Source organism: Biomphalaria glabrata, chromosome 16, assembly GCF_947242115.1.
Source record: "Biomphalaria glabrata chromosome 16, xgBioGlab47.1, whole genome shotgun sequence".
NCBI classification, from domain to species: Eukaryota; Metazoa; Mollusca; class Gastropoda; family Planorbidae; genus Biomphalaria; species Biomphalaria glabrata.
The window spans coordinates 16246423-16260363 of NC_074726.1; the positions used below are offsets into that span (position 1 = coordinate 16246423).

At 37.4% G+C, this 13941-nt stretch overlaps 1 protein-coding gene across 4 annotated transcripts in view; it reads left to right on the forward strand.

Moving 5' to 3' along the window:
• The first annotated feature begins 2382 nt into the window (after window positions 1-2382).
• LOC106052015 (photoreceptor ankyrin repeat protein-like) overlaps window positions 2383-13941 on the forward strand; it is a 138257-nt gene continuing 126698 nt past the window's right edge. For 2 of the 4 annotated variants that reach the window (XM_056014433.1, XM_056014430.1), the window contains exon 1: window positions 2389-2583. Coding sequence is in view for 1 of the 4 variants with exons in the window: in XM_056014428.1 (XP_055870403.1) it covers window positions 2555-2583 (29 nt within the window). In the remaining 3 variants the exon portion in view is untranslated. Of the gene's footprint in view, window positions 2584-2706; window positions 2748-13941 lie in introns of those variants that run through there. The other 2 variants (XM_056014428.1, XM_056014432.1) reach the window with 2 other exon arrangements.

Below are 13941 nucleotides of genomic sequence, written 5' to 3' on the forward strand. Positions count from 1 at the left end.
CGGGCACTGTCCAATTGGTGTTTACTTCGGACGGTGGAGGGAAAATTACGACACACGGTGCCGCCACTGCGTGGAGGACGACGAGACAATAGAGCACATTTTTCATTAATGTCGAGTTCTACATGAAAGATGATCGGGACAAGGATTTGATAGACAGATAACTGGTACATGTCCAACATTAGGGCTGTCCTTGTATGGGGACAAGGCGACCTTAAGACTCACTGATCGTTTCCATTGACGTGCTCTAAGCTAGTGATTTTCAGCATGGTTTCTGATTCGATAGCGCAGTTTTCTTTATGTCTAGAGCCGCTTCATTCCTTTAGATCTCTACGAAGTTTGTACCACACAATTCTGCCTCCATGCTGTCCGATCTTGTGAGATATTCTCTCACATACTTACAGTGTCCTCAGAACTCACTTACAGACATCTCTATCGATTAGTCTTGACCGTCCATTGGGTCTTACTCCCTAGGCAAGCTCGACATTGAATGGAGGATTTAGAATTTTAATTGTTGATAGATTGTAATTTTTAGTTTCTAATATCGACAGATCACTTGATTCTAGCAAAAACAACATGAATTATCACTGTTATAACTTATTCATATCTCAGCAATGACATTCTGATTTCACGCTCACGTTCGTCGTGATAAAAAAATAACAAAACCTGCTTAGTCTTACAGTTGGACAAACTCACCCACGGGGGCCACCTACGAGTTTATGTGAAAAGCAAAAAACTCCCTTTTTAACCTTGTATATATCAAAATGTTTAAATGTTTTATGACTTTCTCGATAAATACCCATTATAAATTTGTTAAAAGAAAACTTAAATTGGAATGATTTGACCTAGTTCTCTATAAGCGGTTTATGTTTAATAAGCAATATTTAAAAAAAAGAAAAAAGATTTCATCATTAAAAAAAGATTTGGTCCAACGTTGACAGGCAAAGAGAAAATGTTGTGAAGAACTCACTGGGTGTGGGAAGAACTCACTGGGTGTGGGAAGAAATCACTGGGTGTGGGAAGAACTCACTGGGTGTGGGAAGAACTCACTGGGTGTGGGAAGAACTCACTGGGTGTGGGAAGACGTCTCCAGCATTGTGTCAGTTCTTTGGGTTGAACTTTAAAAGTCACGTACGTTTGATCTCACCTTCAGGGGTAAGCGATGGATCAATAAGTCAATAACAGACTTCGTCTCATCTGCAGCCTTTGTTGGATGTGACAGTGTCAACGAAATGTCTGACAAAGAATGTCGATAAACTAGCGATGTTGATAAATGGTTAGCACTGTCATGCTCTTAAATCATGTTGTAAGTCTGGACTGGTCGTGTATGTCGAGTATTGTCACGTGGCATGTCAGCCACAGAACAGGGCATGAAGAGAAGATGATCAGATCAACATATCAAATAGTGATATTTACATGAGAGACACTGAAACTAGACAAATACTTTTACACTAGCAGTCAATAGGTGAGTAACAGAGAGGGAGAGAGAAAGAGAGAGATAGAGAGAGAAAAAGAGAGAGAAATAAAGAGAGAGAAAGAGATTTAGAAAGAGAGAGAGAGAGATAGGAAGTGAGAGAGAGAGAAAGAGATTTAGAAAGAGAGAGAGAGGAAGAGAGAGAGAGAGAAAGAGATTTAGAAAGAGAGAGAGAGAGGAAGAGAGAGAGAAAGAGATTTAGAAAGAGAGAGAGAGAGAGAGGAAGAGAGAGAGAGAGAAAGAGATTTAGAAAGAGAGAGAGAGAGAGAAAAAAAGAGAGAAATAGAGAGAGAGAAAGAGATTTAGAAAGAGAGAGAGAGAAAGAGATTTAGAAAGAGAGAGAGAGAGAGATAAAGAGAGAGAAATAGAGAGAGAGAAAGAGATCTAGAAAGAGAGAGAGAGAGAAAGAGATTTAAAAAGAGAGAGAGAGAGGAAGAGAGAGACAAAAAGAAAGAGAGAGTGAGTGAGAAAGAAAGAGTGAGTGAGAAAGAGGGAGTAAATTCAATTTAAAAACTAGTATGTAGTAGAACCAAAAACACAAATAAAAATGACCGAATCGAAACTGTCCATTCGATTGACCCGATCTACTAAAATGACCTGTATCGTGACAAACTCTGACACCAACTAGTGTCCCACTAAATAGTCTTAGCAGAAAGACACGCGCTCAATCTTCTCTATCTCGAGACTCGATTCCTCCACCCACGAACCTAATGCAGAGTATCGATTACGACTCGTAATACAGTCAAAACATAATAGCACCAGTAATCGATTGTCTCTCGTTTCAAATCAATAAGAAAAAAAATGAAAAAGTAAAAAGAATTAAGGAAATATATATTTAAAAAAACAAAACAACTTCAGCTCCTGTTGTTTGAAATACGACTATTGATACCGGTGTATGCAGACTCGCGGCACGCGCTCCTGTTGAACGCTGGGAAGTGTCAGCTGCCCAGTTTAGCTTTGTGTGTCGGGCGTCTCTCACTGTTTCTGTACAGTTTTTTTCTTTTCCCTTGTGAGTTACTTTATGATCACATTACTACTCACGCAGAGCGCGTCAGTCAATCTTTTACTCTTTAAAATGGACAGATGGAGACAGTAAGGAACACATCCCGCACGTGAGTAGATGTTTGTGTTACACATTGAAAACATCCCGCACGTGAGTAGATGTTTGTGTTACACATTGAAAACATCCCGCACGTGAGTAGATGTTTGTGTTACACATTGAAAACATCCCGCACGTGAGTAGATGTTTGTGTTACACATTGAAAACATCCCGCACGTGAGTAGATGTTTGTGTTACACATTTCTTTTCAAAGCAATCTTTCTCTTCATCTTGTAATAACAGTGTGGAGTTCTTAGACACGAGATTTGTTTCTTTTTATAAGACAGTGTTCATGTTCACGTTACTAATGTTATAACAACAAGGTTCACTTTACAAATGTTATAACAACAAGGTTCACTTTACAAATGTTATAACAACAAGGTTCACTTTACAAATGTTATAACAACAAGGTTCACTTTACAAATGTTATAACAACAAGGTTCACTTTACAAATGTTATAACAACAAGGTTCACTTTACAAATGTTATAACAACAAGGTTCACTTTACAAATGTTATAACAACAAGGTTCACTTTACAAATGTTATAACAACAAGGTTCACTTTACAAATGTTATAACAATTAGGTTCACTTTACAAATGTTATAACAACAAGGTTCACTTTACAAATGTTATAACAACAAGGTTCACTTTACAAATGTTATAACAATTAGGTTCACTTTACAAATGATATAACAAATAGGTTCACTTTACAAATGATATAACAATTAGGTTCACTTTACAAATGATATAACAACTAGGTTCACTTTACAAATGATATAACAATTAGGTTCACTTTACAAATGTTATAACAATTAGGTTCACTTTACAAATGTTATAACAATTAGGTTCACTTTACAAATGATATAACAATTAGGTTCACTTTACAAATGATATAACAACTAGGTTCACTTTACAAATGATATAACAATTAGGTTCACTTTACAAATGTTATAACAATTAGGTTCACTTTACAAATGTTATAACAATTATGTTCACTATACAAATGTTATAACAATTAGGTTCACTTTACAAATGATATAACAATTAGGTTCACTTTACAAATGATGATATAACAATTAGGTTCACTTTACAAATGATATAACAATTAGGTTCACTTTACAAATGTTATAACAATTAGGTTCACTTTACAAATGTTTTAACAACTAGGTTCACTTTACAAATGTTATAACAATTATGTTCACTTTACAAATGTTATAACAATTAGGTTCACTTTACAAATGTGATAACAATTAGGTTCACTTTACAAATGTTATAACAACTAGGTTCACTTTACAAATGTTATAACAATTAGGTTCACTTTACAAATGTTATAACAATTAGGTTCACTTTACAAATGATATAACAATTAGGTTCACTTTACAAATGATATAACAATTAGGTTCACTATACAAATGATATAACAATTAGATTCACTTCACAAATGTGATAACTACTAGGTTCACTTTTCAAAGGTTATAACAGCTAGATTTACTTTATCCCAAGATATGTCTACTGATAGTTTAACTTCATCATTAGCTGCACTGCATTTTTACAAAGCTTTAATCAACCCTCTCTGTCTGTCTGTCTATTTATCTATCAATTTGTCTGTCTTACTGTTTAAAAGTTTGAACATGTTTTTTTCTCCCATTTCCGATTCTCGGATCAAATTCAAACTTTTGGCACGATTATTCATTGTACCTGACAAGACAGGAATCAATCAAAAATAAACCAATTCATTATTGGTGATCAATTATTTTGTTTGATATCGAAATGAGGGGAATAAATGCTACTTAATGAGAAATGTGTTGATGTATTTATGGATTTAATCCCATTATTACGTTTTATCACTTCCCGTTCTCTGAACAAGTTGAAACGTTGCTTCATTATTCATGGTCGATGGCAATACACGAATCAACCAAAAGTTAACTAATTTATTAATTAAGCAGTCCTAAATAATTCTTATTTTTGAAAAAGCAGAAAGGCATCTTCAGATAAATGGTAGTAATTAGCGGTTCTTTTCCTTAGATAAGCTTTGTTACTAAAAAATTTTTTTCTTTTGCTTGTTAAAGTTATGTATTGTGTCTATGATTAGCTGTTGAAATGGCTACATTACACACATGTTGGAGAATCTAAACCAATCACACACTTTGCTTGCTGTGCAATACGTCAATGTCCACACCATGTAACACAGATGGCACATTAGTCATTGACACATAAGTAGTCAGCCATATTTGTATGTCATGTTCCTTTGTTGTAAGGAACCTTACACCCAATGAATTCGTCTCGAGTCTGACATTTTAATCCTAAATCATTTTCACCAATTTCAAAACTAAATACAGTGCCTGGGTCACGCCTGGGTGGACAGAGTTAAAGTAAACCATAAAGTATTGTTCTGATGTATTTTTGGACAAAATGAAATGTTTCAACACTTAGGTTTGAACTTTGACACGCGTAAGACGAAATTATATGTTTTTTCTTTTTGTTGTAAGTCTGTAATAAAGATAAGATGAGAGAGCGTCTGAATAGCATGCTGAGTCAATGATGGCCTTTTAAATAGGTCTATATTTGAAAAAGTTGCGAACAGTATATGTTATATTATTCCGGATTCGCTTTACTTATAATAACATTATTATTTCGTTTAACTGTTTACAAAACACTCTCAGTGACTATATCGACCGTGACACGCAAATAAAGACCCGCGAGTATAATATATCTAGTTATATCTATATATTACATCCATATCACAATTTCCAATAAGCTGACAGCAGCAATAAATTAAAAATGTTTTCTGATTAGTGTTGATTCTGAATAGAAGTAAAAAATAATTGTGAACTTTGACCCGGCTTAAGACCTTGCCCTTCTCTACGAACTGAACGTACGTGTTGCTTCCTTACTTTCTGTCTGTTGGACTCAACAAAGAATGATTGCGTAGCACTGTTCAAACTGGGAGCGCGGTGGCTGGGTGGTTAAGCTCTTGGCTTCCGAACCTGGAGTCCTGGGTTCGAATCTCGGTGAAAACTAAGATTTTGAATTTCGGGATTTTTAGGGCTCCTTTGAGTCTACCCAACTTTAATGGGTGCCTGCCTTTAGCTGGGTAAAGTAAAGGCTGATGGTCGTTGTGCTGGCCACATGACACCCTCCTCGTTAACCGTGGGCCAAAGAAACAGATGAACCTAACATCATCTCCTCATTAGATCGTAAGTTCTGAAAGGGGAGACTTTACTCTTCTCACACTAGGGAACTTTACTATTGTCACACTAGGGAACTTTACTATTGTCACACTAGGGAACTTTACTATTGTCACACTAGGGAACTTTAATATTGTCACACTAGGGAACTTTACTCATGTCACACTAGGGAACATTACTCTTCTCACACTAGGGAACTTTACTATTGTCACACTAGGGAACTTTACTCATGTCACACTAGGGAACATTACTCTTCTCACACTAGGGAACTTTACTATTGTCACACTACGGAACTTTACTCTTCTCACACTAGGGAACTTTACTCTTGTCACACCAGGGAACTTTACTATTGTCACACTAGGGAACTTTACTCATGGCACTCTAGGGAACTTTACTATTGTCACACTAGGGAACTTTACTCTTGTCACACTAGGGAACTTTACTATTGTCACACTAGGGAACTTTACTATTGTTACACTAGGGAACTTTACTATTGTCACACTAGGGAACTTTACTATTGTCACACTAGGGAACTTTACTATTGTCACACTAGGGAACTTTACTATTGTCACACTAGGGAACTTTACTCTTGTCACACCAGGGAACTTTACTATTGTCACATTAGGGAACTTTACTCATGGCACACTAGGGAACTTTACTATTGTCACACTAGGGAACTTTACTCTTGTCACACTAGGGAACTTTACTATTGTCACACTAGGGAACTTTACTATTGTCACACTAGGGAACTTTACTATTGTCACACTAGGGAACTTTACTATTGTCACACTAGGGAACTTTACTATTGTCACACTAGGGAACTTTACTATTGTCACACTATTCCTATACAATTAGTCAATACAATCATACATTCAGTTCTTCAGGCATTTACATTGAAAACAAAATAGAACAATACATATAAAATAGAACAATACATATAAAATAGAACAATACATATAAAATAGAACAATACATATAAAATAGAACATGACATATAAAATACAACAATACATATAAAATAGAACAATACATATATAATAGAACAATACATATAAAATAGAACAATACACATAAAATAGAACAATACATATAAAATAGAACAATACATATAAAATACAACAATACATATAAAATAGAACAATACATATAAAATAGAACAATACAATACACATCGCTTATCTTGTGACTTTATTGCTCATGGTCGGGATGGTCGTTTGGTGTGGGCCTGGAACTCTAGACACTGGGATCTTAGGTTCGATCCTAATAGCAATATTCTGGACAGCAGCAGAAACGCTCCGTCCGTAGAGTGTTTGTTGTACGTATTCCATTCATCTCTATACGGGTAAGTGTGGGGGACGAATTGTTGACAACATTTTTGTTTAAATTGAGCGCATATTTCGTTTTCATTATGTCGATAAACATCCTCATCTTCACTAACATCCTCATCTTCTCTAACATCCTCATCTTCTCTAACATCCTCATCTTCTCTAACATCCTCATCTTCTCTAACATCCTCATCTTCTCAAACATCCTAATCTTCTCTAAAAACATGATTATCTCTAACATCTGATTTTATCTTATCTTATACATTACAGACATTCCTTCAAAAGAAGATAATTACTTCCTACTTCCATTTATTCATCTATTGACCTAGTCGTTCATGTTAATTAGAGACTTTAGCTAAGTCATTGGTTTTCCTGTCTGATTCAGGCAACTCGTTCCACACTCTAATGACATAAGGGAGAAGGGAGCACTATGAGAGAAAGTCTGTACTTTATAAGTTTATAGTTAGAACAAACTCTGGTTTGCTAACTGATACTGTGTGCACCCCACGCCCCTATTTTCTTTAGTTACATATACACAGAGTTACTGTTAGATCTTACAGGCTTACATCTCATTGGGTCCATTAACGCCACATCAACCTATTGAATCTGTCAAACTGTTGCCTGAGCCATGTTTTAGCTGTGTAAGAGCCAAGGTAATGTAGTGCTAGGGGCAGCGTGTTTACTTAGATCAATTCTCTGCTCATACTCTCTCTCTTACTTTCTTTCTTTCTCTCTCTCTATCTCTTTCTCCTCTCTCTCTCTCTCTCCCTCACCTTCACTTGCAGATGTCGTAATGTTCTGTGTTCTAGTTACATAGACAAAAATTCAACGTAATTAGTGTCTTAATGGGGAACACGCTCTTTCTCTCCTGTACATCATCATCATCATCTCTTTCTCTTTCTCTCTCTCTCTCCTTTCTATCTCACTTCCCTGTGTCTGAATTTCTCTCTCTCCTCTATGACATTTCTCAATTCTGTCTTTCTCTCTCTCCTCTACGACAATTTTCATGTCTGTTTATCTCTCTCTCCTTCACATTTCTCATGTCTGTCTTTCTCCATACTTACACACACTCACAGAATCAGACTTTATTGGGGCATACATTTTAAATCATAAGAGATTAAGTTCTACTAGAATTCTAACCAATCTCGTTCAGTTCTATGTCAGGTTCAGTCAGGTTGTCAGGTTCAGTCAGGTTGTCAGGTTCAGTCAGGTTGTCAGGTTCAGTCAGGTTGTCAGGTTCAGTCAGGTTGTCAGGTTCAGCCAGGTTTTCAGGTTCAGTCAGGTTGTCAGGTTGTTAGGTTCAGTCCGGTTGTCAGGTTCACTCAGGTTGTCAGGTTCAGTCAGGTTGTCAGGTTCGGTCAGGTTCACTCAGGTTTAGTCAGATTGTCAGGTTCAGTCAGGTTGTCAGGTTCAGTCAGATTGTCAGGTTCAGTCAGGTTTTCAGGTTCAGTCAGGTTTTCAGGTTCAGTCAGGTTGTCAGGTTCAGTCAGATTGTCAGGTTCAGTCAGGTTTTCAGGTTCAGTCAGGTTCAGTCAGGTTGTCAGGTTGTTAGGTTCAGTCCGGTTGTCAGGTTCACTCAGGTTGTCAGGTTCAGTCAGGTTGTCAGGTTCGGTCAGGTTCAGTCAGGTTTAGTCAGGTTTAGTCAGGTTGTCAGGTTCAGTCAGGTTGTTAGGTTTTATTCTTATTGATCTCGTTCAATGAGTAGTTTGATATTTCTGAGAGTGCTCGGGGTGGAACCTATATACATAATTCTCTTCATGGCTCAACCATTGTTGACACCACCAATAAGTCATGGAAAGATCACTAATTTATTTCTACAAGTCGGACTAGAGTTACCCTATATAACTTTAGTGGCGAAAAAAAAAGAGGGGGGGAAGAACAAGTAGTATTCACCCGTCACAAAATAGCAGGCCGACTTAACCATTGTGGGGCCCTATGCGAAACGGATTTCGCGGGATACGGATGATAAAAGAAAATAAAGATTTTGAATTAGAAAATAAATTCGTCTTTGTATTTTATTCATTCTTTACTACGCACAGAACTACTTTACGAGCCTTGCGTGTTGCAAAGTCATACTGTATATCATAAAAATTATGTTTCCTATATAGATCACGGCGAATAGCAAGAATTACCAAATGTTTCAATCTATCTTAAAAAATTGTTGACCTCAAGTAATTCTTCATTTGTTTGAGGCACGAGAATTTTCTTTCACCAGATTCCACAATTACGTGTATTGTAATGCAGTTTTTTTTCATCGCGCGTAGGAATGGCGTCTTTCATATTGAGTGACACCCCGAAATGACAATTTTGACTATATTTCAGGAGATTTTTATGAGTTTTCAAAGATTTTAATAATTTCCGGAGATTTCCAGGACTTTTTCTTATATTTTGCAATTTAAGGAGATTTCCAGGAGCTCCTGGTAAATCAGGAGGCCGCGGAAAATTTGTTATAAGTTATAAAATGGTTTAATTTAATAATTTACACCTAGGAGTAGCGTGGGGTCTATGAAAGTGCGGGCCCACTGCGGTCGCATAGGTTGCAGAGGCCTAAGGCCGGCCCTGCAAAATAGCGGCGCAAGGGGACAGTTTACTTACTTTTACATCAGATCTGGACTATTGAACACTTAATACGTTTCACATTTTCCACCTCTACAGAGCTGACCAGCAAGTCACACAAACCCTATCCAGTCTCTAACGTGTTGGTCCATATCTTTGCCAAGTCTCTAGCTGGTCATACTTTTGAATAGATTCATCAATCCAAAGCTTTTAGATTCAATCTACACTTCAGAACGCGATGGTACCTGATGTTATCTACTTAGCTGTACTTTCAGTTATTTCAAAACGAGATGGTACTTGATGTTATCTACTTAGCTGTACTTTCAGTTACTTCAGAACAAGATGGTACTTGATGTTATCTACTTAGCTGTACTTTTTATTACTTCAGAACAAGATGGTACTTGATGTTATCTACTTAGCTGTACTTTTTATTACTTCAGAACAAGATGGTACTTGATGTTATCTACTTAGCTGTACTTTTTATTACTTCAGAACAAGATGGTACTTGATGTTATCTACTTAGCTGTACTTTCAGTTTTGGCTCTACATCTGTTCTAATAGATTAAATACAAAATTTTCTGAATTGCGAAATAAACTCAATGTTACAAAAAATCCCATCTGTTAATGTGTCCGTTTAATACGAACACCGTGATGAAACAATTTTTTGTGTGACTACTACATTGTGAACTATAAATAACCTACAAGGTTACACAGCCCTTAGAACTGTTACTTTAAGACTTCTTATGCCAATGTTTATTACTAGATCTATTAGACGAACAAGAGGAGCTAACTCCAATCTTCGCAGCGTACTTTAAAGATGTATCGTTACTATTAGAAACATCGTAACGTTACACAAACATTACAAACATTACAAACATAAACATGAATAAAGTCTTCCAGCACCTAACTTTAAACTGTTCTATTGGAATTAGTTAAGTCAACAGAGCGTTGCCTTTCATAATTTAATGTGCACCTTTTGAAGCACATCGACCGTGTTTATTTAAGTCACTCACGAAGTTTAAACCAACACAACAAGAATCCAATCAATGGCTGCTGGTACCTACAAGGCTGAATTGATTGTATTCTTTCACTTCCTTGTCTTCTACTGCAAGCGTGACGACACTTCAGACAGGAACGAAACAAAGTAGGCAAACCACCCGCTGAATTCTTCTAGTCTTGATGTAATAAAATAGAGATTATAATCCATTGGAAAGATCATTTTATAAACATTCGCATCCATTCACACACAGCCCATACACAATAGCCTTAAATTAATTTCAAATATATTAACAGGAGTTCTCTCTCCTGCTTTCTCTTTGTGTCTAACACTCTAAGACAGGGGTCTCAAACTCATTTCAGCATGTGGGCCACAGTGGAAAATAACAACCATTCAGCGGGCCGCACCACAAAAAGAGAATGTTTTTTCATTAAATTTTACGAACACTCACTGCAGTTAAATGCTAAAAATAAGTTTTTATAATTATTAATTACATTTAGTGTAGTTTATTACATGCACAGGCAATTTAGTTTACTTAAATAAGTTGACGTTGTCTCTGTCACTAATTAAAAAGCAGAAACTGTAGTTCCCCCCAAAAAACAACTATAATTACTAGGCCTACTGCAGATGGCTCGTCACTCATGTTTCTGTCCACTCAGCTGAGAGCGTTTGGCAGAGACCAGACCATCAACGTTAGGCCTGAAGTCGCGTGTAGTGGCAAGCCGCAAGGTCGCTCTCAGATGCTTATCAGTCAGTCTTGATCGTCATGCTGTTTTGTTGATCTTCATTCTGGAGAAAAACTGTTGGCAAACGTACGTACTCCCAAACATCGCTAGAATTCTAGCAGCTGCGCAGAATAAGTTTGGAAACTTCTCTCTGGGAAGAAACTGGTAGAAATCTGGAACACCAGCGTATTTTTGCTTCAGAACAGTGTCACACTGCAGGTCCAGTATTTCCATCTGGACTTCCTCTGGAACGTTTTTCACTTCAACTGCGAACGGAGTGGCAACAAGGAAAAACTGTGGTTCGAGAGCAGTGAATTGCTGAAAGGGGTGTTCAAAATCTTCCAGTAGTCTGGAGAGGATGTCTACGTAGTCTTTCAGGCGCTGTGGTTCAACCGTAATGCTCTGTAGAAAAAACAAATGAGCCAGGTTTCCATCTGCCAGCTGAGTAGCCAACAAAACAGCTTGCATCTGAATGATTTGATGCGGTCAAACATCACGGTAATCAGCTGCTTTGTGCCCTGTAGTTGTGAATTGAGTGCATTGAGAAGCAAGATCCCACATAACATTGGGTCACTAAGCTGAGGTATGTCTCCGTCTTTCATTACCATGAACAATGCTATTTCCCGTCTCAGTTAAAAAAATCTTTGCAGCACTTTTCCACGACTCAACCATCTGACTTCCGTATGATAAAGCAACTCTCCGTATTCCGTTTCTAAATCAGCTAGAAATGACACAAACTGTCTGTGGTTGAGACCCCGTGCACGTATGAAGTTCACCGTCTTCACGACAACATCCATCACGTTCTTCATTTGTAGACTTTTGCCACAGAGTGCTTCTTGGTGCAGAATGCAGTGTATGGCTACAAAAGGTCCCGCCAAGCTGAGCTGATTCCGTTTCTCTACCATTAATCCAACAACACCAACCTTCTCTGAACACTGCTGGTGCACCGTCCGTAGCCATTGAAACAAGTTTTTCCAACGGTAGCCCACACACCTGTCAATACAAGCTTCCAATTCTTGAAACACGTCGCGTCCAGTCGTCGTTCCTTTCATGGGGAGTAAGTCCAATAGCTCTTCAACAATGTTCAAGTTTTCGTCGACCCCACGAATGAATACGGCACAGTATGCGGTGTCTGTTACACCAGTGGACTCGTCCAGTGCAATGGAATATGCTACAAAGTTTTTTGCAGCGGCAATCAGTTGCTGTTGAACATTTGTCCCTGATTCGGTGATCCTGTTTGCAGCTGTGTTCGCAGATAATTTCACACGCCTGTAGCATACACTCTTTTACAAACTGGCCTTCAGTGAATGGTCGTGATGCCATCTCTCTAACAACAAAGCTTGCAGTGGGCGGATACCTCATTTACTGATTTGTGCAGTTGTAAATCATTTAAAGGCTTATATGTGGTCATTGTAAATTTTATCTATTTTTTTCGAATTCGCGGACGTGGCCGCGGGCCACACAAATTTGTTTCTGGCCCGCGGGCCACGTGTTTGAAACCCCTGCTCTAAGACATAAAAAGTTGTCGACGCTGACTGCTCCTACCATTTGACTCATCTTGATATATGCAGAGTTTAAAAATTCAGATTTATTGACATAATGTTTTTCTTTTCAATAACATGCTCTGTATATATTAATTATTATGATGTGTCTTTCTTGAGAAATATGATGTAGCTTTTTTTAAAAATACTTTGAACATCATACCTTACTTCTATCAATAGATTTACTTCATCAAATATATGCAGACCACTGAAAACTTGTATTATTACTTGATATTATAAGTGATGACAACAACAATTGCCCAGATCTATATATAGCACACATAATGATTGACATACATACGTTTGCACCAAAGAGTTTTACTGGCATAGATCCAGGATACGTGCTATTGCCTATATAGTTTATATTGCTAATTGACTCTATTATGCTTCAGACTATACCACTAAGACCACTGAATGAACTAATCCGGACTCAGTGGATAATTTGGTTTAGATGGTTGAGACACTGCCGGCATTAGAAGCTATGTCGACACGTCTTGAGCTCAAGGGAAATAATCGTACCTGCATACAAACAAGAAGAGATCACTGTGATCATACACTTCACATGCTCCCAATTAGTTCAACTATTATAAGATGCATAGGCGTAGCCAGGGGGAGGGTGTTCACCCCCCCCCCGAAATAAAAGGGGGGGGGGTCGGAATTTAGTGACTGATTTTTTTTTTCTTTGGTTCTATTTATTTTAGGTGAGATTTTAAAACTAAACCATCTCTAAACCATCTCTTCCCCCAACGCAGCCAAGGGGGTTTTGAGTTTAAAACTCCCTACCAGGGGGTTTTGCAGTCAAATCCCCCTCTTCTATAAAACAAAACAAATAAAAAAAAAAGAATGCAAATGACAATCCCCAAATTCCAAGAGCATGATTTTCATTTAAAAACCCCTTCCGAAAATTACGATAACCCCCCCTCTTCAATATAAGACTATCCATACACCACTCACCAGATTCTATGAGCATAGCAAAAGGTTTTTTTTTTAGTTTTAACCCCCCATCAGCGGGGTTTGAAGTTAAAAAAATACCTCTTCA